Here is a 25,066-nt window from a genome sequence, read left to right as displayed (position 1 = left end):
AAAGGGCTTGCCAGGTGACTTCTCTTAGGTGAGCCAGGTGCTTCCTTGGGGAACTGTTTCCCAGGACACTGGAATGCTGAACCTATAAGCTATCCAAGGAGATTTCCTTGTGGAAGAGATTGGTTTCAAGTTCTGGAAATACTGGCATTACGTTGCCCTCACAGCTGTTACGGTTTACTTCATGATTTTGGCCAAAATGAGCCCTCCTCATGGGGGTGGGTGGGAACCCCTTCTTTTTCAGTTTTTATGCCCCTACTGTCTGGAGATGGAGGAGATGGGAAGTGCTAACTTATAGAAGTGATAGGCACTTTGGATTTTCTTTTTCAAAATTTTTAAGTAATTGTAAAAGATACTCTCTGCTAATCCCCCCAGTCGGAGAAGAAACAGTTTAAAAAATATGTTGTATATCCTGTATGACCATGCTCCTATGATATAGATTATAGTTATAATATATAATTTAAAATAATGCACATTTATTTATAGTCACATACTTGTAAGTTCTTTTGGGCTCATACTACATATACTGTTCTAGAATTTGTGTTTACAAATCATATCCTGGATCATGATTTTAAGGCATACTGTATTATTCTTAAAGTTCAGCGGTAAGATTTATTCAAAAGTTCAAGCACCATTGTAGACTCTGCTAGTGGCTTTTAAACTTTTTTCACCAAGACACAGTAAGAATTACATTTTATCTCCCAATCTGTGTTACACATAAGCATGCAATTTTACCTAATATACATATCCATTTAATTTTATATATAAAATTAAAACTAAGTTTCATAAAACAATACCTATCCTTTCTATGTGCAATGTACTCTGATTTTATTCTATCCCTTAATTTAAAAAAATATTGGTCACCATTCTCTCAACTGATTTTGAGACTCACTACCCACAGTTTGGAAAAACCACTCACTGATTGATGCTGAACTTTCTTGCTTTTGCAAGAGATGCCTCTATCCATGAGGCAGCTAGAACCGGGGTGGCCGGCAGGGAGAGGATGAGAGGGGCGTGCCCTCCGCCTCGTCGCTAATGCCCCCTCCTCCCGTTGCTGCGGCAGATGGAGAAGTGCCCGGCAGTGCTGTGTTGGTGTTTGACATCGAGCTGCTGGAGCTCGTGGCCGGCCTGCCGGAGGGGTACATGTTCATATGGAACGGCGAGGTGTCAGCCAACCTCTTTGAAGAAATTGACAAGGACGGCAATGGAGAAGTCCTCCTGGAAGAGGTAACTGACCTTTTTGAAGGGAAGTGGGACCCAAGGAGCTCAGGGAGCCTCACTGGGCCGGGGTACCCATCCGGAATGTGAAGCCTCTCAGAGTGAGGACAGCTGTGCTTGCTTGTGATGCTGGTAACCTTCATGCTCACGTACCAAGCACTTGCACACACACAGTCTCTAAGTTGAGCTCACAACTCCTCTTTGAAGAAACCGAGGCCCTGAGAGCTTCAGGGCTTGGCTCCAGGTCTCACAGCTCAGATTCAGCTCTTCATTCCTGGGTGCTCACTGCGGCCTGCACTGTGCTAAGTGTTTTTCACATATATTATCTCTCTTGGCCTTCACAACAGCCTTGTAATCATGCCTATTTTTCAGAAGAAGCAGCTGTGCACAGAGAAGGTAAATGACTTCCCCAAGGTTGCACAGCCATCCAGCGGTTTGTACACATCCCCGTCTGGAGCATCTGGATCCTGTGCTGTTTCTCCTGCACGAGACACCCCTTTGTGGAACTGGGCAATAGAGTCCTCTGTCTTGTCACAGCCCCAGGGAATTCCAGCTCTCCGCCTGTTCCACGTCTGCTTATTCAAGGACGTGGCTCCAGCCTTCTCCCCTATCTCTCTTCTGTCATCATTTCCCCAGCTACTGGACCGTTCACATTAGCCCGAGAACATGCTGCTATTTTCCCTTCTCTTAATACATCTTACCATTTCTTTTAGGTCTTTGCTCCCTTTACAGCAAAAACCTCAAAAGAGTTGTCTGTCCTCCCTGCCTCCAATTCCTTTCCTTCTAATCCATTTCACACCCACTCCTGTTGGGTTTTTATCCCTCCACGCCACTGAACCTGGTCTCACTAAGGCGCTGAACCTTACTTACTCTTACTTCAGCACAGCTGTCTCCTTTTTGAGACGTCTTCTTTCCCTGGCTTCCACAGCACAGTTTCTCTGTGTTCCTTCTACCTCACTGGTAGCTCCTTCTCAGGAGTCTTCTTCCTGGGCTCTTCGGGTGGAGGCTAAGTCCTGAACTTGAGCTCTTCTCCCCCTTACATCACACCCTTGGTGGTCTCCTCCAGTCCCATGGCTTTACCATCCTTGTCCTGTGACTTCCAGACGGGCAGCTCCGGGCTCATCTTCTCTCCACTTCACACTCAGGTATCCAACTGCCCACTTGATATCTTCATTTATTGAACTTGCTTCACCCAAAGCCTTCCCCATCTCATTCGATGGCATCGCCTTCCTTCCAGTTGCTCAGGTGAGAGCACTCAGTCATCTCTGACTCCTCTCCTCCTCTCACAGGCTAGGATAAATCCATCAGGAAATTATTCTAGCTCTATCTTGAAAGTATATCCAGAAGCTGCCCACTTCTCATCACCTCTACTCCATAGCATCTCAGTCCAGTGCCCACCGCCTCCCGCTTGGACCTCTACGAAGGTCTTCTTGCTCTCACCCTTGCCCCTCACAGCAGCCAAAGTGATCCTTCTAAAACATAAGTCAGAGCATGGCCTGCTTCATCTCAGAACCCTGTAGAAGCTTCCTGTTGGGCTGCATCCCGCAGGCCTGAAAGCCTTGTAGTTGCCCAGCCTTGAGACTGAAGAAAGAGCCTAGAGACAGCGACAGAGACATCAACAACTTATTGGACAGGGGTATCATACAAGTCTGCAGCAAAAGGTCCTGGAGCTACCCCTACGACTGTGTACGGCAGACAGGAGGCAGGACATAACAGGAATCTCCGTTACCTGGGAGAGAAGGCCACCATTTATAGGAGAATTGACATCAGGTTGGCTTATCAGTTACCAGGGAAACCAGCAGCTGGGGCATGTCCCTCACAGCCCCAGGTTAATGACCATCACGAGGGCAGAGGTTTCCCTTTACTAAACTAGCAGGTGGAGCCATTCTGGCCTAAGGATTAGAACAATCACTAGCTGGGGCAGGGGGCAAGCATGTTCTTGTGAGTAGGGTGTAGGTGAAGCAGAGACTAGTCAAACAGGGGATGTACAAAGACAAGAGAACAGCCATCTTGAGTGGTCTGACCATACATCCCCCTATTTCCAAAGTCTTTGCAATGGCCCACAAAGGCCCTCCACCACCTGCTTGCCGTAACCTCCTCTCCAACAAGTCTCCCTTTGCTGTCCTGTAAACACACTGGGCATGTCCACCCCGGGCCTTTTTACCAGCTGTTCTCAGCTCAGAAGACACTTCCCCTAGATAACTGTTGGGCTTGTTCCCTCACTTCCTTCAAGCCTTTGCACAAGACTCTCTTTCACATTAGGGTTTTACCCTGACCACCAAATTGATACTTCAACCCGTTCCCGACTGCACTCTGGATCTTCCTTACTTGGCTCTACTTCTTCATTTTTCTGGAGCATTTTACTTTCTAAGTTAACATGTAGTTTACTTACTTTTTAAATGTTCCTTTTTGATCATGTATCTTGTCCACGAGCATGTGCTGGAACTGCAAGGGCAGGATGTTTTGCTTGTTTATTGATCTATCCCCAGGGTCTAGGATGGTGCTTAGCACACAGTAGACAGTAAGTTTTTATTGTATGAATGAATGAATGAATGAATGAATGAATGAGAGGCGAGGGTGGTTAGGGGATCGGCCTTTGGTGGAAAACTAAGTGTTGATTTGGGGAAAAGGGATAGTTCCAGTGGTTGCTCTGTATTGGCTGCCTGGGACCTAAGGGCTCCTGGAGTCATTTTGGCAGGGGTTTTTTAACCTGCATCTGGAGGAAAAAACCCGGGTCGTGTAGCTCAGAAGATTTTGTCTGTTCTGCTGGCTCAGACTCAAATTCCAGCCCCATCGCCCTTGGGCTGCTCTGTTCAGGCTCCAGCTTGGTGTTCTCAGCTGCTGTATCTCATGGTCTGTCCTGCCCCTTTCTCTCCAGTTCTCAGAATACATTCATGCCCAGGTGGCATCTGGCAAAGGGAAACTTGCCCCTGGATTCGATGCTGAGATGATTGTGAAGAATATGTTCACCAACCAGGACCGGAATGGAGATGGGAAGGTCACGGCTGAGGAGTTTAAACTCAAAGACCAGGAGGCAAAACACGACGAACTCTAAACCTGATATGAGCCACTTGTGTGATGCCAAGCCCCCTGTCGTGGCAGAATGTGCAGTGAGGGTGCGAGGGTCTCTCAGAAGGGGAATCGTCAGCAAGTAGTAGGTGGGTCATATAGTACCTGGGACATACATCGGGGTGGGTTGATACACATGGTGAGAATTTTAGGCTGATGCCGGTAATACTAAAAAAATCAGTGCGGGTGCCTTAGCATGGGTTGTGTAGAATATTGAAAATGCTGCATTGTCAGCAGTTTTGTGAGCCTTCTGGGTAGTTTTGTTATGAAAGGAAAATAGTGTCATACAGGAGTTATAATCATCTTGGAGGGAACAGAAGAACACGTGTCTAGGATATTTACATAAAGAGGATTAAAAATGTTTTTAACTTGCTGGTGTTTTAAAATTATTCTCCAGATGGCTAGAAGAGACAGAGGGCATGCCCCAGCAGGATTCCCAGACAGCCCCAGAGAAGTTTTCCCAATGGCCCGTATGGGCCCTGGTAATGCCCAACCTCCACCGTGCCTCTACTCACACACTCACACAGACACAGACACACACACAGGTGTGCTCTTCTAGTTAATCATACCCCACCTCACTGTGGTCCTCCCATTGGCTAGGTAACTTGGAGGTTAAAAAGAAAATCAGTGGACCAAACAAAAGGCATCTTGGACCGTGAGCAGAGAATTTGATTCTGCATTTGTCACATAAGATTATCTTCTTCACTCTTGCTTATTCCCATCACTCTATCCCATAGCACCCTCTCTTCTCACCCTGAATCCTTTGATCAGATATAGATACACATAGGGCTGGTGGCTAAGCCTAGCTCCAGAGTTATCTCACTGTGGCCAAGACGGAAATGTCATCCCAACAGGTGAGCATAGACAAAGTGACATATTTCTGCCTCTCATTCATGTCCTAGAGAGGGAGGTGCCCTAAGGCCTGGGAGCCTCTCTCTGCATAGGAGAAGGACACTGTACCTGCTGGCCTGTCCCCACGTTATGCAGTAACCACCTTGCTGCCTCATGTCCTCTTTTCCCAAGTGGTGGTGGCACTCATCCTGCAGTAACCAATGATTTTCCTTTTGAAACAGCTTTGTTTTACTAATTTAAACTATTTTGTACTGATGTAGCCCTGAGATAGATCGTTCCTGAAAATGCTGTGCACTCACTCAATGGAATAAATGTTGGAAGATGACTTTTTCATAAATAAAATATTGAATTATATCATCAGGTTTTGTGGTATTTTATCTGAAGTCTCATTTTTCCCATGAGAATACACCATGCCATCAGAATCCCCTTGATAAAAACTCAGCAGGACTGAATTGGAAGAAGTGGAAGATTGCCGTACGGTATAAAGGGGATGTATCAGTCAGAGTCCTAGCTGCAAACATACCCTCATGTGGGACTTCTGAAGAGAAGCTAATGAAAGTACTCTTTACAGAAGTGTGGGCAGGGCTCAGGGGGCCCAGTAAGGATGTCGAGGTACCCATGACTGCTGTTGGCCAACGACAGTAGGAAGCTCTTCCACCCCTGGGCCTCAAGGGTCCAGGGGAGCCTGGGCGGGGCTGCCTGGTAGGAGCTGGTGGAGGGATGCAGCCACTCCCAGAGCTGTGGCTGGCAGTGGAGCAGAGTACTGAGGGGGGAGACACCCATCCTCTCTGTCCTGCCACTGGCTCCCATTAGCTGAAGCCAACCCGAAGCCAGAGGGCAAGGAGCTCAGGGGCTGGTGTTCTCAGGGATCAGTGTCTTGGGGTGCAGAGGAAGGTGGAGAATGACCAGTTGGGGTTGGGTTGGAAGCAAATGGAGAATAACTGGCACAAGTATAGGGAAAAAACTATACATATATGGCTTTTTAAAGAGCAAATGTTCTGGTTTACTCTTTGCAGAAGCAACTTCAGGGACTCTGTGTGCTTTTGGGAGGGGAAGGAGGTGCCCGTGGCCTTCCTGTCTGTTCCCTAACCCTCTTCTACGGTGCACACAGTCACTCAGCCTTTTCATTTAACAGAATTCCTTAAGGGCACTACATATGTTTATGATCTGCTAAACTGAACTGCTCTTTGGAATGCATTTGACCTGTAGCACTTCATTACGCTTACCTTACATATCTTCATGAAGATAAACATCCTGTGCTTGTTCTCTACGCTAGATCTTTAGATGGTCCTGTTTGAATTTCTTCACTGGCTGTTTTCTATAGTGGTGGAGACAGGTTGGCTGCATAAAAAATAAGTTTCTCTGGGAATATTAAGGACTGTGGGCCTTAGAGCTTCAAGAATGGAGGGAAACTTTAGCTTGTATTTGTTTTTGTATTTAAACTGCCTACCTGACTGCTGAGCTGGGACACTGGTCTCTTCTGGCCTTCAGACTCGGACTGAAGTCTCGGCTCTTCTTGGGTCTCTGTCCTGCAGGCTTTTGTTGTTCAGCTTTACTGAGGTATAATTAACAAAACTGTAAGACATTTCAAGTGTATGTGATGATTTGACATAAATGTACATTGTGAAAGGATTCCCCCATCTACTTAATTAACATATACATCACCCATCACCTTTTTTTTTGGAGAACGTTTAAGTTCTACTCTTAGCAAATTTCAGCTATATGATAGCATTATCAACTATAGTCACCATGTTATACATCAGATCCACAGACCTTATTTATCTTATAGCTGAAAGTCTGTATCCTTTTTTGTATTTCCCCCACCCTCTAGGCCCTGGTAACCACTTTTTTACTGTTTCTATGACTTCAACTTATTATTTTTTGATTCCACGTATAAGTGATACCATGCAGTATTTATCTTTCTAAACCTTTGACTTACTGAGTGCTGCCTGGCACTTCCATTCTTTCCGTTGCTAAGGGAACATATGCATTTTGTTAGGGAAGTTGGCCCGACTGCAAGATTATACATAAGCACTTTAATATCTTAGGTTTCTAGGAACAGAGCTGCTTTCTTTGAAAGCTGCTTTCTTCCCTTGGATATCTTAGGGTCCGGAATCTTTTTATAAAATAAGAATACTGCTCTCAATTATTTATTGCTAGCTGCAGATATTATTAAAATAGTGCTTGATTCTGTGTGGTCATCCTTAATGTTGGAATTTCAATAGGTCAGGGGAATTCCTTCCAGCTTACAGTGGCCATATTTAAATCTTATTGAAATTCAGACAACATCCAGATATATAGTTCCCCAAATTTCTCCTCTGAGCCCTAATCTGCCTATGGTATCTTCTCCTATATATCTCACAGGCATCTCAAACTGTGTGTTCAAAATAGAATGTATATTCCTACTCCCTTCCCAGCACCTTCCATCCAAGCCTGTTCTCTCTCATTCTTCTCTTGTACCCATTCGTTCAAACCAGACACCTGGGGTCACCCTATTCTCTCACCCCACATGTTTAATCCAACAGCAAGTTTTGCCATTTCTGAACTGGTAATGGCTAGAAGAGGCTGTAGAGACTGCTCTCATGGCTTTCATTTTAAAGGGAGGTGACTGATCTATAGTCTTAGTAAAGGACTGAGCAATGACTAGAATGCAGGTCATAACTTCAGTATTCTTTACACTTACACCATGCAGTGTGCTTATTTGTGGAAGCATATTACAAATCCTTTGGAAAATAGCCAATATGGCAAGCTCTAATAGCAAATACAGGAGTAAAGAGCTCTCATTAGATAAGGAATTCCCAACTTTTTCTATGTGAAAAAGTCCTCCAGGTAATTGATACTCCCATGCCATGCTATCTGCTTTAAAGCAAGAAACTTGGTTTTGAGTTCCATTCTGGAAATACCCAAGAAGGGAACAGTCTACTTTGTGCCACCGAGTACTTTGTTTCACTGTTTATTATAAAAAGGAGAAGTAGTGATGGAAGATAAGGATGGGCTGCAGGAAAAAGGTTTGCATCACAAGACCTTGCCTCTCTACCATATTCGACCGGACTAGAGATTACTGACCACACTAGATGTCCAGAACCAGCTGGATCATGCTTTGTCTGTATCACAGCTCACATGCTAAGAAAACCAATAGACTCTGCAGATCAAGGGCTAGAAGTCAGGGTCAAATTTATCACAATGGTAGGCTTCCCTGGTGGCGCAGTGGTTAAGAATCCGCCTGCCAATGCAGGGGACATGGGTTCAAGCCCTGGTCCGAGAAGATCCCACATGCCGTGGAACAACGAAGCCCGTGCGCCACAACTACTGAGCCTGCGCTCTACAGCCCATGAGCCACAACTACTGAAGCCTGCACGCCTAGAGCCCGTGCTCCACAACAAGAGAAGCCACCGCAATGAGAAGCCCGCGCACCGCAACAAAGGGTAGCCCCTGCTCATCGCAACTAGAGAAAGACCGCACGCAGCAACGAAGATCCAACACAGCCAAAAATAAATAAATAAAATAAATAAATTTATTAAAAAAAAAAAATTATCACAATGGCAAGTCTAAGCCTTGTGTAAACCATTATGGGGCAGCCAAAACTCAGAATGGGAAGTCAGACTGCACAGAGGAATGTCAGTTCCTAACCCTCATGTTTTAGTCAGCATGAGACCCAGCTATATTTTGTTTTCTGCCTATGGCTGTTTCTGAAACGCTTAGACTTTCAATATAGTACTTCTTTTACTAATATTTTCAATGGGGGAAAACAACTTTCCTAGGCCCCATTATTTTCTGAAGGACAGATTAAGTTTTCTCTGCAAAAATCTTTTTATTTTTATAGTGTGTAAATCTGAAAATAATCTAAATAGCCACTATGACAAGGACATTAGGATTCATACATCACACACAAAAACATGGCAGGTTTTGCTGAATGAATAATAATAGTCTTGACAGAGTTAAAAAGGCTTTTCATTTCATTTTTATCATCAGTGCTTCAATATAGAACATTTTGTAATGATTAGTGGCATGTAGATACCAATAGATTCTTTTTCAAACATCAAATGCCAATATTTTTTGGTAAATATCGATTTTCACCAAACAAAATAACCAAATGTAACACAATTTTAGGAGATGGTTAATACCATCAGCATAATTCACCCAAATTATAAAAATGACAACACTTAAAATCATGCACGTTATTTCACCATTTCATAAAACTTTTTAAACATCTACAAACTTTCCCAATGTAAAAAGACTTCTCAAAAATGTCATAATAACATTAAGCTACAAAATTCACTATGGAAATGTAGGGAGTTATTCTTCAAATTTTTGCTCTAAGTTTTTTTTTAATCTGTTAAAAAATATAGTGAGGAGTGTGTTGAGAGAGATGGAGAAAAAGGAGCTTCCAGTTGATGGATTCAATAAATCTGAAAATACTTCAGTAATATAGAGGAAAAACTTCAAGATCAAGAATATATTATAAATAAAATCTTTTAACAAGATGAACAGATGAGCAGCTCTTGCATCAATTGTACCCACAGGTGAGAGGTCTTCTTGAAGAATGCTTGTTTATAGAATCTTCTGTAAGATAGAGTTGGCTACATCCAATGATTCATCTTTTACTAGAACAATATCATAAGAGTCCATGTACTTTTCTAAAAGCTCATCCACCTAATCAACAACCAAAAAAATCACAAAAATTAAATTAATATGCAGGGGGGAGAAGTAAATAATCTCAGTATAAATCTCACTGCTATGTTAAATCTTTTGGGTAAAATGTTGTAAATTAATTTGCTTTCATAAAACCTTTGAAATGAAAAAATACTTTCAAAATTTTAAAACTCATTGACATAGGAAGTTTCCCACATGGTGGCTTTTCTTCTGAAATGATTTCTCTCTAGCCCAGTGGTTCTCAACTGGGGAGATAGTGCCCAAGGAACATTTGGCAGTGTCTAGAGACATTTTTGATTCTCAACTAGGGAATGATATGGGCTTCTAGTGGGGAGAGGCCAGAGACGCCTCATTTAGAATGTACACTCTCCCTCCCCTATAGCATGCATATGTACATACCAAGTCCTTTAATCATCACCAAAGTAAAGGGATAAAGAGAAATCAAAATGTCTCTAAAATAACTGGGGCTTCCCTGGTGGTGCAGTGGTTAAGAATCCACCTGCCAACGCAGGGGACACAGTTTTGGGCCCTGGTCTGGGAGGATCCCACATGCTGCAGAGCAACTAGGTCCATGCACCATAACTACTGAGCCTGCGAGCCACAACTACTAAGCCCACGTGCCACGGCTGCTGAAGTCTGCGTGCCTGGAGCCTGTGCTCCACAACAAGAGAAGCCACCGCAATGAGAGGTCCGTGCAGTGCAACGGGGAGTGGCCCCCGCTCGCCGAACTAGAGGGCCCGTGCGCAGCAACGAGGGCCCAGCGCAGCCAAAAATAAATAAATTTAATAAATAAATTTAAAAAAGAAAAAGTCTCTAAAATAACTACTTTCTCAGGCACCTTTGGTAACGATTGTCTATAAAGTTTTATCCTAATTTTTTTTCTAAAGAAAATTAAATCACATCTATATACTTACTCTATCATTTAGATATCCAATTTTCAGAAGGTGTTCAACATTGGCTACTCCATCTGCCATTTTTAAGTCCCCTTGGGAGTCTCCCAGCAGAATTATGTTGCTATTGTTTTTTAGTTGATTGAAATATTCCGTATTCTTCAAGGATCCATCATGTTTGTTAAACACATGAATTAGTTCTCCTTTAAATCCTCTGAGCAGCCCCTGTTAAAAATATAAATCCTCTGAAACAATAGGTTCTGCAAGTTCTACTTGTTGCATTTTTACATTCATGATAGGTAAGAAGGGCTCTGAGAAGTTAATGACTTCCTAGAGACCACTTTAAATGCATTGAAAACCATTGAAAAACCATTGAAAACCACTGAAAGCACAATGCTTTGAAAACCCAATTTTTACTTTTCATTTGTTTCCCAACCAAAAGGTCTCATTTTATGTATGTCATAATATATTGTCTTTCCTAGAACTCATTCAAATAATGTCAGTTCTAATTCACTTTTTTTCCCCATCTATGGACATTAAGTGTTCAGAATTGCTGCATTAAATTACTTTAAAAGAAGTTTTACTAATTTTATTATTAGTCTGCAGCTTCAGAAACAGAAGGGTATATTATTATTATTATTTTTGGTATATTATTTTTAAAACATGGATATAGATATAACCCTGGGAGAGATGATGATTTCCAGAGCAGGCCTATCAACTTGGCCTAGTTTAATGAATATACATTAAATAATAAATTAAAATGCATTTACACGATTAAAATATTTTCTGAGACTAAAATTAATCATGAAGAATGATTTGCTATTCTTACATTGTCATCAAAATCCATGAAGTTGGACACTACTTTGACATTTGGATAATAAACACCAGCTTGACGGATAACCTCCTCTAGTACATCACCGATACCAGCTGAGAATATGAACACAGGAATACTGTACTGTTGCAGCTTATCAAAGAAATTCTCATATCCTTCCCTGTAAGATGGAGGTAAGAAGTGAGTGTTAAAGAGCAAGGTATATCTCCGTTTCACCTAGAAGTTATAAAAGCTAAATATTTCTACTTGATTCTATGGCTCATTTATATTCTCATTTCAAAATACTGCCCAAGAGGGCTGTTACTGTTGTCTATGACACTACTGCAAGTTTTTCAAACTGGTTAGCTTTTTATTCTCGTTTCAATAAATTCTAACAGTACAAATTAGATGATTTTAGACTTGCACTGAATATGGATATAAACCTACAGTTCAGAATGTATATCATTTTACAGCAAATAATTGAAGCACACCTTGAAAAACCCACGAAAGGTAAGCTGGAAGACCTCCTGCTTGTCATCTTGCTCATCTACTCCTTATTGTAAGAAAAGCAGAGTGGTGTATTCTCTTTACATCTGGCATCTCTCTTACCTAAGATGTGGCAGCCATAGGTAATGTCTTGATCTTAAAATCAAAACTCATTTTACTCTTAATGCACTATAGGTTAAGCTGCCTACAAAGGAATGAAATACTTACTAGCTGTCCTCACACTCTTTCTGACAATTTAATGCTTTGCTCCTTAGAAGCAGATTACCTTAAAATGTAGCATCATCAAAAAAAAAAAAAAAGAGAAAAGAAATATCATCATATTCACCCAATGAATTGAAAAATTTAAGAGGTGGTAAACAGTACTGAAAATAAGCTTAAAAATGTTTATAGGGCTTCCCTGGTGGCACAGTGGTTGAGAGTCCGCCTGCCGATGCAGGGGACGCGGGTTCGTGCCCCGGTTCAGGAAGATCCCACATGCCGCAGAGCGGCTGGGCCCGTAAGCCATGGCCGCTGAGCCTGCGCGTCTGGAGCCTGTGCTCCCAACGGGAGAGGCCACAGCAGGGAGAGGCCCACGTACCACAAAAAAAAAAAAAAGTTTATATAATTCATATATTACAGATATTTTTATTACCTGCTAAAACATATTCGCCTTTCCTAGAGATAGTAGTTTTCAAGGGGAGTTTGAGAATTCAGAAGGCAGATCATGTAACAGAAACAGACTTATGAGCTTAAAATCCTTTTCAAGTTGATTTATAAACATTCCTTTCATATTTCATGTCTTTCAAAAGTATTTTGCTAAAATATTTCAAAATGGTCTTGGTTTCATAAATTTTTAAGTTAGTCTTGAAATTATCTAATATGTCATTCTACATTCCTTATCTTACCACTGTTTTATGATAGGTGGCATATTTTGGATATGTTTTTATACGTGATATTTTATAGATTATTTTAATTAAAAAACACACTTGAATACATATATAACAACAGTTCAAGTCCGTAGACAATTAACAACAACAAAAAAAAACACCCGAGAAACTTACTTGAGCATAATGTCAGATTCTTCCACAATTTCTTTAAGTTTGGCTTTTGGTAAAGCCTGTTCAACAAGCAAACCATGTGATTTAGTATACCTGGAAAGTATAAAGAGAATATCAATTATCAAGGAAAAAGAGAATATCAATTAAAGCAAATTAAGACTATTATCTTTATTAAAAAGCATTCTTCAGTATGAGAAAATGAGCATTTCATTTATCGTAATTTTGAATTTAAATTTTAGAGATATAAATTCATCACTAATGAATGTTATACCCCACGTGTCTCGAAATGTGATATGCATGTTCTTACTGTATTTCCCAGTTCTCAAAGTCAGGTTTAATTTAAATGTGTTAATAAGATAATGAAAGGATACAAGGTGTAACTCTGTCCTCAGTCTACAGATAAAACTGAATTGAAGCTAGGGAGGCAAAATCATTTCTCTGATTGCAGTGAGAATTAGAGCTAAGCCATTTTTTCCCACCTGTTTGTGGTCTGAATTTTCATGAAGAGCCGAAGTACTGAAGATGTTGCCTAGTGAGCCGGAGAAAATTCTTGCTATGGAAATTTTTATATATAGGTGCTTTGTAATTATATAAAACCACCTATAATTATAGCATCTCAGTATAATAGGCCTTTAGAACCTCTCTAGCTGATATCTAAAAATCCACCTATAATATTCCTAAGTGACCCTCCTCTCTGAGTCAGCTCCCATCATGTTAGTGAGCTCATTCTCCCAGGGAAGTTTATACCATTGCTAGAAAATTCTAATTGCTGGACAGTCCTTTCTTTCATCATGTTGAAATCAGTTGGCTTAAGCCTTCCAAGTCTAGTTCTGTTTCGAGAGGCATGTAAAGTCTAACCTCTTTTCAGTGTTTCATACCATAAACACTAATTAAGTGTGCAACGTATTCAGGTTAGGTAATGGGATAATGAAAACCAGTAACATCATTCCTAGTCTCTTGAGACTAAAACCACAAGTTGTTGCTTCTCAAATCAAAGCATCCTCTCTATTCCTTGAAATCTTCCTCAAATGGGATGGCTCCAATTCCTGTGATTATCTTAGTGGACTCCTTTGACACAGACTAAGTTTGTCAACATTTCTCTTAATAGCATTCTCCCAGGACTCAACACAATGCTTCCACTGTGGTCTGCTTGGAATGCTGCATTTTGATTAATGCGACCAACATCAGAGGCTCATTTCTCAGTAACTATGTCACCTGCTGGCTCCAACTAAGTTCAGAGTCAACTTAAATCCTAATTCTTTTTCTTTATACATTCAGCCACATCTGTCCATATACTTAAAAAATTTTTCTTCTTTTTAATTTAAGGCTTGAGTGCAGGATTTAAATTTATTCCCACTGATCTTCATAGTAACAAAACAAATTCTAGACTGTTGCAGTGATTAGAGAATTCGAGTTCATTTTGTCATATTTAATCACTGCTCTAACTCACTGGATAATCTATGAATCTATTTATATACAGTACAGGGGAAAACCATTAGTTGTAACTGTAATGTTATTTTATATTTTTAAACCTCCCATCACCCAATACACACTTACCACTCTACTATATAAGGGTACTTCTCTTCTACAGTAAGAACAGGATCAATTTCAATAGCATAATACTTTTCCTTTAGTTGCAGTAACTAGAAATAAGTGAATAACAATCATTAAGACTACAAAGTTGTCATTAAGCTGCTTAGTTTTACAGAAAGCAAAACAATGTAAGCAAGTGTTTTCCACAAACTGCTTTATATGGTAAAGATTAGATCATGCCTAACTAATGCATAGATCCACTGAAGACATCTTTGTTGGTCTTAGTTTACATATAACTAAATATACCTGCAAAAAGTTACCTTGCTTTTTCGGGGGCTTCCCTAGTGGCGCAGTGGTTAAGAATCCGCCTGCCAATGCAGGGGACACAGGTTCGAGCCCTGGTCTGGGAAGATCCCCCATATCGCGGAGCAACTAAGTCCGTTCGCCACAACTACTGAGCCTGCACTCTAGAGCCCGTAAGCCACAACTACTGAGCCCGTGTGCCACAGCTACTTAAGTCCATGTGCCTAGAGCCTGGGCTCTGCAACAAGAGAAGCCACCTCAATGAGAAGCCCACGCACCGCAACAAAGAGTAGCCCCCACTCGCCGTAACTAGAGAAAACCTGCGTGCAGCAGCTAAGACCCAACATAGACAAAAATAAATAAATAAAATAAATAATAATTTTAAAAAAAGTTACCTTGCTTTTTTAAAGTACTTTCAGGTCAGTAATTCAGTGAAACCAGTAATCAAATTATCACTACCAAAAAAACTCTTGTTCTCCTATGAAAGTATTCAATTTGATTCATATTTGGAGTCTTATTTGTTAAAATAGACACAGATAGACACTTACTCAAGGAAGTAGAGAACTGAGCCAGTTTTCTGATCAATTTAAGGGGACAAAATACATAAAACGACAGTACTTTTTTTTGGCTGCAAGGCTTGTGGGATCTTAGTTCCCCAACCAGAGATCAAACCTGTGCCCCCTGCATTGGAAGCTCGGAATTCCAACCGCTGGATGGCCAGGGAATTCCCATCACAGTATTTTTGTTTTAATTCTCCAGTTAATGTAAGGACACCAGAATATTTTGGTAATCTATTAAAAGTTTCTCATGTAAGTTTTATTGTTATTGTTAAAAAGTTACTGTTAATTTTTTCATTAAAATAAGTTGGGAGCATACAGTCCATACAATAAACCTAAGCTCTGTGAGTGTTTACTATGTGCCAGATATGGCTATAAACACTTTGCAACCATTCTTGTTCGTATGAATGAACCTGAAAAAACTCTCAGCAAAAAGGGTAATGAAGTTTTTGAGTAACTCTGGATTATAGTTAGTGTTTACCTTTTCTCGACATTCATCTGTAATTAGCTTACAGTTGTCAATGACATCTAAAGAAAGAAAGCAAACTAGGTATTAAAAAAAATACTCTGAACTATATTCAATATCCTGGGAAAAACCATAATGGAAAATAATATAAAAAAGAATGTATATATATGTATAACTGAGTCACTTTGCTGTACAACAGAAATTAACTAAACATTGTAAACCAACTATACTTCAATTAAAAAATAAATTTAAAAAAAGAAAAGAAATACTCTGATGCTACTAGTTCTATAAATAACTTATTACTTTTAACTTAAATGCCAAGTCAAGTAGCATGGTCATTACAACTTTTGGTGTTAGTGCTGTAATTCACATGGCATTCCTAGAGAATCTAATGGTTTTAAAATCTAAACCTTGGATCTAAAGCTTTTTTCCTACATTTGGGATTACTTGATTAGAAATTCTCCAGAGAGGAATTACTGGGCCAAAGGGTACAATTTTTAGTAGTTTTTAAAATAAATTATCAATGATTTGTCAAATTACACATGTTCCAACAGTTAGTGAGAGGGCTTATATCAGGTTAAAGAGTATTATTTTAAAAACTCACTGCCAAGTTTGGAAACCAAAAAAGCTATATTATCCTAACAACAGATTTTAACTGGATATTTATTTAGTAACTCACTCTTTTACTGAGTTTATCAATGACACAAAAATTTAGTAACGTTCCTAGAAAACACAAAGCATTTGATAAATCTGTTTCTTTAGGCTAATTCAAAGTTTAAATTCATTTAAATATTTCCTGAGTAGACCACATTTGGGAGAAAAATTTCAGAAGTCTTCATTCCTCTTGCAACCAAAACCATATAGGAAAACAGCCATTTACGTAACATGGGGAAAACAAATCCTAAAAATATAATAATAAAATAATAAGGCTCCCTCACTTTCAATGTCCATAAAGAAGAAAAAACCCCAAGCAATCTCATAGATAATACAGGTAGAAAAGGAATTTAAAATAATGATTAATTTCATAAATTTGTTTATGAATGCCACACTTACTATGACATGATGGGCATCTTTTCCCTCTGTAGGAAAATCGACTTAGTGTCATATCAAAGTCTGTTATTATCTGTAAGAAAAGGGAAAAAGGCATTATGAAATTACAGCCACCAAGGCCAGACACTTAATGCACATTTCCTAGAGGCATAAGACTGTGTTCCGTCCCTGCCCTCCACTGTAGATTATTCGGTCTACGCTGAGATTTCTAATGCAGTTCATATATCAAGTCCTGAGAATTTCCATAACTACAAGGTGAACCTTAAGTGCCCCAGCACTGTCGCCAAATAAAATCTGACTAATCGGTATAGGAATTTGCACTCACAGGTAATATGGTTACTATTCCTGACAGCAATAAAACATTGCACAATTTCAACCTACTTGGTCAATGTACAAAAATGCAGTGGAAGCAAACTATATGAAGCTTTTCGTTATTGAAACTGTTACATTCTTGAGTTAACTTGTCTATTTAGGTAAACTCTACCAATGAATGAATGATACGTAGCAACAGTTTACCAACTCTTGAAACTTAGGAGACTGGGCTAAATATTTTTCCAGAAATGTTTAAAAAAAAGAGTAAGTTTTTACTGAATATCCAGACTGTTGATTTAATTTACATGTAAAACATTCCTTTAAAAAAAAAGGAAAGAATTAAAAAAAAGTTATCTATCTCCTAATAAAGTTACATTTTACTTTGAACTACTATGATTTATTTTATTTAAAAAATTTTTTTGGCTGCGGTGGGTCTTCGTTGCTGCACGCAGGCTTTCTCTAGTTGCGGCACATGGGCTACTCTTCATTGCGGTGCGCGGCCTCCTCATTGCGGTGACTTCTCTTGTTGTGTAGCATGGGCTCTAGGGCGTGCAGACTTGAGTAGTTGCGGTACGCGGGCTCAGTAGTTGTGGCGCACGGGCTTAGCTGCTCTGCAGCATGTGGGATCTTCCTGGACCAGAGCTCAAACCTGTGTCCCCTGCATTGGCAGGCAGATTCTTAACCACTGTGCCACCAGGAAAGTCCTGAACTACTGTGATTAATTAAATTAAAAGAACAACTTGAAACTGTACACATTTTAAAGAATATTATATTATTAATATTAATATTTTACTTAAGATGGTTTAATACTTATGCATATCACTAGTTAGCTTAGCACTTAATATTAAAGAAAAGCTAAATTTATCTCAAGGCTACTAATTTTGTTTGTTTCCAGTGGGTCATTCTGAGTATTTTAGACCAATTCTAGATATATCTCTTAGATTTTACATTCCAAAAGGATGGGTGAAGCTTGCTATCGAAACTTTCTTTACTTAGATTGTAGCAACACATAGGATGAATGAGACTGCTTGAACATGAAAAAAAAGGTTTAATACTTAAGGCTTCTGATAATTATTCACCTGAAGTTTGGCAGCTCCTCCTTTGATAAGACCGCAGATAATTTCTTCTACTCTTGTAGGATTCTTGATGCGAACTGAATTTTTCTGGAATTCTGGCATCTAAAAATCAAAGAAATTAACTATTTTTAATTCCTTTTTCCCCAGGTTCCTTTGATACTAAGCAGAATAATATAAAAAGCTTATATTTTTTAAAGATGTAAAAATGTTGGGGCATTATTTTTAAAAAAGCAAACCACCATATCAAGTTGCCATTTATACAAAAAATTTTAAAGCACATCAGTAGTTTCCATCTAGAAGATTAAGGCAAAACTACATTTGTAATACATTATCAGAAAATGCAATTTTTCTAATTATAAAAGTCATGCATGTTTACCACAGAAAAAAACCAAAGTATAAAGAAATAAAAATTGCCTGTAATTCTACTGCCCAAGGATAAACAAGTAAACATTTAAATCAATTTTCCAGTATTTTCATTTTTATGATTGCAATCATGCATGTATATGCACATAATTTATCTCATTCTCATTACACACTTTTGCACCTGGCTTTTTTTTTTTTAAGTAAATACCTTAGTTTTAACAGTACTTTTTTAAAACAAAATGCATTCTTTTTTTTAAAAAAATATTTTATTTATTTATTTATTTTTGGCTGTGTTCGGTCTTCATTGCTGTGCGTGGGCTTTCTCTAGTTGAGGTGAGCAGGGGCTACTCATCAATGCGGTGCACGGGCTTCTCACTGCGGTGGCTTCTCTTGTTCCGGAGCACGGGCTCTAGGCACGCAGGCTTCAGTAGTTGTGGCACGTGGGCTCAGTAGTTGTGGCTTGCGGGCTCTAGAGCACAGGCTCAGTAGTTGTGGCACACGGGTTTAGTTTGCTCCACAGCATGTGGGAATCTCCCTGGACCAGGGCTTGAACCCATGTCCCCTGCACTGGCAGGCGGATTCTTAACAACTAAACCACCAGGGAAGTCCTTGCATCTGGCTTTTTGAAATTAATGTATTTAATTTGAAAAGTTGCTTCAAGATCTTTGCTTCTTTATTGTACTATATCCCCCCAAACTTCATTGTTCTTGGCATAAATTTTACAATGGACTTATTTCAAGTTAAGACCCTACTAGGTATTAGACCACCTGGGCTTAGAAGCTGCCACTAGGCTGGTTTATGCAGGCTTTAGTTTTGCTCAACAATTTAATGTTATATAAATATTGTTTCTCTTTTCTACCATATCACAGATATAATGAAATTGATCAGAGTTTGATCAGAGTAAAATCAGCACCAGCACAGTGCTCTTACAGCTGTACAAGAAGACTGGGGGAAGGAAACTATGAATCATTTAATAGTCAGCTCACAGTATAAAAAGAAAATGAACCTCAAATCAAGATTCTATAGTGGTTTGTATCAGATAATATTTATTTACTTTATATCCTATTATTATGGGTGTGTTATCACCAATATTAACATATTTCATGTGTGTTATGGACACAGTTATGAAAAATTCCCCAGACCTTGTATCTCTGCTACAAGAGAGTCTGACCAGTTAAGTCTATTAGGTCTCATGTTGTCACTACATAATGGACAAAATTGGAAAATCAGAAAAAAAGCTAAAATGTTTTCCTAAGACTGGAGGATGAATACAGAGTGTACAGGAAAGAGAAGTGGGAACATTAAATTTTTCTTCATGAATGAAAGACCTGGACTTATAATACACTTAATTTTAAAAAGCCATATTTAAATAGGATAGGATAACCTGCAATGCAACTAACCTTCACACAGTGATCTTTTTAATTTAAATGGACTTTAAAGGGTTTCAAAAGAATAAAGAAGGTTATTTAAATCATCTAAATAAATCACTATTTTATTGTGATTTTTTAATAGATGAGAAAAACCAATAGGCATTTGTCCCTACATTCCTTTTTTTCATTCATTAATATCCATTCACTTGTTTTATAAATACTTACCATGTGTCTACTTTGTGTCAGACAGGAGAAGCTAGAGATATGATGACATGATGCTTATACCGTTTTCTTGTTGAGTTTTAGGAATCACTGCTGTTTTGGAATATCACTTTTGTTGTTCCCTTACAAATACCTTAGCTAGGAAATGATCCCCTGACTAAAGTCTGCTCTTACTTCTGCCTTAACTGGCAGATGCATAACAACCAGCATATGCTTGATTCGATAACTAACCCGTTGATGAAAGCAATAGAGGGTATATGTCACCTACTGTATTTTCGCCAAGAAAATTAGACATTTTGTTTCAGTGTGTCGATACTGAGGAAGATGTCCTGCCTCAAGCAAGTTACATATTACATTTAATTTTTTTTTTTTTTTTTTTGCGGTACGCGGGCCTCTCACTGTTGTGGCCTCTCCCGTTGCGGAGCACAGGCTCCAGATGCGCAGGCTCAGCGGCCATGGCTCATGGGCCCAGCTGCTCCGCAGCATGTGGGATCTTCCCGGACCGGGACACGAACCCGCGTCCGCTGCATCGGCAGGTGGACTCTCAACCATTGCGCCACCAGGGAAGCCCCAATACATTTAATTTTAAAAAGCCATGTTTAAACAGGACTTCAAAGTAGGCTGGTTTCTGCTAGGCTAAACAACTATTAGATTGGTTTATTTGACAGTGAAAATAAAGAGAACCAGTGGCTAGAGGCATTCATATTCCTGCTTCTGCACAAAATATAACCATTCATTTTCAGATAAATGAGTAGCGAATACTCAAACAGTACTAGGGTGAAATACCAGTGATTAAAACAGATGGAAGGGCAGCTACTTTCTCCAGAGAACACGACAGGATGGAGGACACCGGCGTAAGAAATAAAAAAATTATAATTATACTTGCCTTGGACTATATGGTAATACACCACACACACCCCTTTCCACAATACACATACAATATTACTAAAGTATATGATAAATACTTCTCAGGAACTTGAGATATTGGACATTTTACTCAAATATTTTAGAATACAGCCTAGGAAATACAATTTTATATATGAAATTTGTCAATGAATATCAGAACATTATGAAGCACACTACAGGAGTATGCATTTCATCATATGTCACATACTTTTGTTACCTCCTCAAATCCCTTCCTCATATTCCTCTTGGACAAAATACACCTTCCTCTTTGGTGGTACATAAAATAATGATACTTGAAATTTGAACGGCAAGTTATTTTAAATTTTTTGAAAACTTTCCAATTTGATAATACAATTTTATGAAAAATAAGGGGCTAAAAATTTCCATCATTTGTGAGCAAAAGAAAACAAATTCATTTTCTAAGGCTATAATATAAAATGTTAGGGAGGGAGCGAAGCTTTCCTGACAAGAATCAGGGTATTCTGGTTGACTGGAGCAATCTGAAGCAATGCTAATCTGAAGCAATGCTAAAGATATCTATGGAAAACCCAAAATATACTTATTCTGGCTGATTTTTAATATATCGTATTTGTACAGATGAAATGAATTCCTAATTATTAGTCTACTTACATATTCAGAATGCATGATTTCTAAAGAAATTGATTGCAAAGTTATATAGTTTTGTTCACAACCCTATAGCAATATTACAGTGTTTGATATTATCTTATGGATACACTGAGATGATATAAATGAATATCTGCACAGTAGTCACAAAACTGTCCTAAGGATGTCTACCTGTAATTTTCCTAAACACGGCCACATCAAAATTAGTTTGAATTACTTAAGAATCTTTGTCTGAAGCTCTCAGGGAAAATATTTTTTCTTTGTTTTCCAATGTTCAGATATGGTACAAGCAAAAGTCTTCATTACTGGTACAAAGGAGTGGGCATTACAATTTTTATGTGATGACATAAAAAGTATAGATTTTTAAAACCACCTATTCAGACTGGTACATTTACTCACTCACATACCTGGATGATTCTATGATTTACTTTGAAGATTATGCACTGCTAAATTTTATCGATAGCTGTCTCTCCTGCCTACCACATATCTGGCCTGTCTCCACATTAAGGGAGTGTAGGCCAAATTCTTTCCTTCATTTACCATATAGTCTTTAACTGTAAGGCATTCTGTTAAGCAGCTCTGTAAAAGATACAGAAGTTTTAGTAAGATATACATCTTATACTCAAATGCATGTTCTCTAACATGGATTATAATACAGGAACCCAAATAACTAATACATTGCCAAGATGTCCAAGTACAATATCAGAGAAACAGAAGAAATTGAGATTACTTCTGCTGGGGTCAAAGGAGGGAGGGCCGATGGAGCTAGGATTTCAGAGTGAAGCAGGATTTGGGTATGCTGAGACTGGGGAGGGGTCAAAGTACAGGGTCTAATGTGGGAAAAAGATAAATAGCTCTGTTTTTCTAGAACTTAAGTGTACATGGAGAAGAGTGTGAGTGTGTGTAAAGTCTGGAAGGAGAGATTTGGACTCAGATCATGAGAAGTTAAGAATAACATCCTAAGGAGATATCAACTTAAAAGATGTATCAATGTTTTTAGAAAAGCAAACCCAAGGTAAAAATTGTGTAAATTCACGCAATGACAGTAAAAAGTATTTAAGTGTATATCATCTTTTGGCTTGTTTTCCTTCAATAGTGTTATTGTGGGTTAACTACATTGCTACTTGCTTCTAAACGAGACACATGTTAGAAGGTTCTAGGATCCAGGTAACAACAAATTATATGGTAAGACTTTCCTATGTCTCTTGTATTCATTTTGGTTAAAAAAAGAAAATCAACTCAAGAAAGAAAATGAGTTTAGAATGATTTAAGTCAGTGATGTTCATGCTCAGTACCAATGAATCAAATGTCAATCATGCAATGGATGCAAAGATCATGTCCAAGTATTAGGCTGAACCATACAAAACTGCCAATATTGGACTATATTTGATGTATTAAAAAAATCAGCAATTTCATATGCTTTGTCCTAACAGCTCTAAGTATACTGATGACAAGCTTAATCAGCACTTTGAGTCAACTTTAACCTCCCATCACATATTGGATGAGGAAAGTTAAATGAGAGATTTACTAATTGTGACACAAAGCTGTTTGCATGCTAAGTTCTGGTTTATAGGCTCAAACCAGAAAAAGAAAACTAGAAAGAAAAAGGATGAAAAAATAGAGAAGAGGAAGAACAACAAAAAGGACAGAAAGAGAAAATACGAAAGAGATCATGGGGCAGTTGTCCTCTTTAAAAGACGGAAACTGTGATTTAAAAAATTTTTATGAATAAGGAGGATGGACATAATTTTCCCCACAAATACAAATAAATGCTACTTACAGAGCTAAAACACTTACTAACATAATATAGGAGATTCACATTCACTGAGTGCTTACTATGTGCTATGAGGTACTTTATATATACTTTTTCATTAAATATGTATAAGAACATTTCAATTATAAGATGAATAAGGTCTGAGGATATAATGTATAACATGGTGATCATAATGTTTAACACTATCACAAAATTGAAATTTACTAAGAGAGTAGAACTCAAATGTTCTCAAAAAAAAAAAAAGGTAAATTTGTGAGGTCATGGATGTGTTAACTAGATTGGGTAAACTTTCACAATGTACATGCATATCAAATCATCACACTGTACACTTTAAATATCTTGTAATTTTATTTGTCAATTATATCTTAAAAAAGCTGGGAAAAGATATGAATGAAAACAACACAAGGTTGGTGCTTTCACACCCATTTCTTAAAGGTGAGATGGTTGCCTTCATTCAAGGGTATCACAGCTATCAAGGACTGAGTTAAGATCTGAAGCCAGTTCTGATGCCAAAGCCTATATTTTCCCTACTTCATCCTAATTTCTATAATGCAATGAAAGCTACTGCTGTTCAAGAAGTTTTTAAAAATTCTTAAATGCTGGTCATTTTAATTCAGAGGCCTAAGAGAAAAGATCTCATGTTGTATGATTTAAGTGTGCTGTTGCTGAGCAAGGAAAATTTAGCACAAAAAGGAACGGGGTAATCATTTTATATGCCGAGAAACACTTTAATGCACATTATATTTCAAGCAAAAAGAATTCCAAAGAAATTCAATTCAACAAACATTCGAAGTTCTACTGTGTGTCTAACGTTGGGAAGAAAGATCTGTATACAGTTACAGTCCCATAATTAATTATCTGGTTAGAGACAGAGGTAAAAGTGGTGAAGATTCACCATTAATAAATGGAACTGGAAATATTCAAATACCCACCATTTTCACATGTACAGCAGAATCTTGATTAGGCATTTCTCGGTTATCCAATCTTCTGGATTTTCCCAGGTGATGTCACAGTGAAAGAGAGAGAAAAAAAGTACAAGTGACATACATACATTTTAGTCTCTTCCTTTATGTTAATGACATACCCGGAAGGTGCTTTTGGTTTGACTGAAATACCGAGTTACTGAAGGCATTTTTTTTTTTTTTCTTTCCTAAGAAGCTCAGCAAAGATTTTACTCTATCTCACAAAGTTTTGGGTTAAAATTGTGTATGGAGAAGTTGCAGCTCTCCTATAAGAATTTATATGGTGTTAATAAGATTTGAATAGAATTAAAGTGAAGTGTATATTTGCAAGAAAATGCTTTATTGCAAGAACACTTTATCAACATCTCTACATGTAAGGGTGAAGTTTGTGGGAAAACTATGCATTATTATTACTGAATAAGAATGTAAGGAGAAGCATAATCCACACAAGTCAAATTTATTCTTCAATTTTCTCATTTTAAAATCTTTAATTTTGTGAAATGATGTGACTAAG

General features: G+C 38.6%; 2 protein-coding genes across 8 annotated transcripts in view; one reads left to right on the top strand and one right to left on the bottom strand.

Moving 5' to 3' along the window:
• Nucleotides 1-5,493, top strand: part of FKBP9 (FKBP prolyl isomerase 9) — a 50,751-nt gene extending 45,258 nt beyond the window's left edge. The window contains exons 9-11 of one of the 4 annotated variants that reach the window (XR_007479049.1): nucleotides 1,061-1,224; nucleotides 1,588-2,460; nucleotides 4,094-4,226. Coding sequence is in view for 3 of the 4 variants with exons in the window: in XM_049714465.1 (XP_049570422.1) it covers nucleotides 1,061-1,224; nucleotides 1,588-1,872 (449 nt within the window). In the remaining variant the exon portion in view is untranslated. Of the gene's footprint in view, nucleotides 1-1,060; nucleotides 1,225-1,587 lie in introns of all 4 variants that reach the window. The other 3 variants (XM_033428308.2, XM_004269922.4, XM_049714465.1) reach the window with 3 other exon arrangements.
• Nucleotides 5,494-9,081: 3,588 nt separating this feature from the next.
• The window catches only part of NT5C3A (5'-nucleotidase, cytosolic IIIA), a 40,766-nt gene continuing 24,781 nt past the window's right edge, over nucleotides 9,082-25,066 (bottom strand). For 2 of the 4 annotated variants that reach the window (XM_004269921.3, XM_004269920.3), the window contains exons 2-10: nucleotides 24,523-24,577; nucleotides 18,335-18,433; nucleotides 16,947-17,016; nucleotides 15,909-15,955; nucleotides 14,592-14,677; nucleotides 13,038-13,127; nucleotides 11,509-11,671; nucleotides 10,704-10,904; nucleotides 9,082-9,789 (exon numbers count right to left, since the gene is read on the bottom strand). In XM_004269921.3, coding sequence (XP_004269969.2) covers nucleotides 9,688-9,789; nucleotides 10,704-10,904; nucleotides 11,509-11,671; nucleotides 13,038-13,127; nucleotides 14,592-14,677; nucleotides 15,909-15,955; nucleotides 16,947-17,016; nucleotides 18,335-18,433; nucleotides 24,523-24,558 — 894 coding nt within the window. In that variant the 5' untranslated portion in view covers nucleotides 24,559-24,577 and the 3' untranslated portion in view covers nucleotides 9,082-9,687. The remainder of the gene's footprint in view (nucleotides 9,790-10,703; nucleotides 10,905-11,508; nucleotides 11,672-13,037; nucleotides 13,128-14,591; nucleotides 14,678-15,908; nucleotides 15,956-16,946; nucleotides 17,017-18,334; nucleotides 18,434-24,522; nucleotides 24,578-25,066) is intronic. The other 2 variants (XM_033428309.2, XM_004269919.4) reach the window with 2 other exon arrangements.

This window comes from Orcinus orca, chromosome 9 (genome assembly GCF_937001465.1).
Source record: "Orcinus orca chromosome 9, mOrcOrc1.1, whole genome shotgun sequence".
In the NCBI taxonomy this organism is placed as follows: Eukaryota; Metazoa; Chordata; class Mammalia; order Artiodactyla; family Delphinidae; genus Orcinus; species Orcinus orca.
Note: the sequence above shows the minus strand (reverse complement) of the source record. Positions and strands in the feature narration are given on the sequence as shown.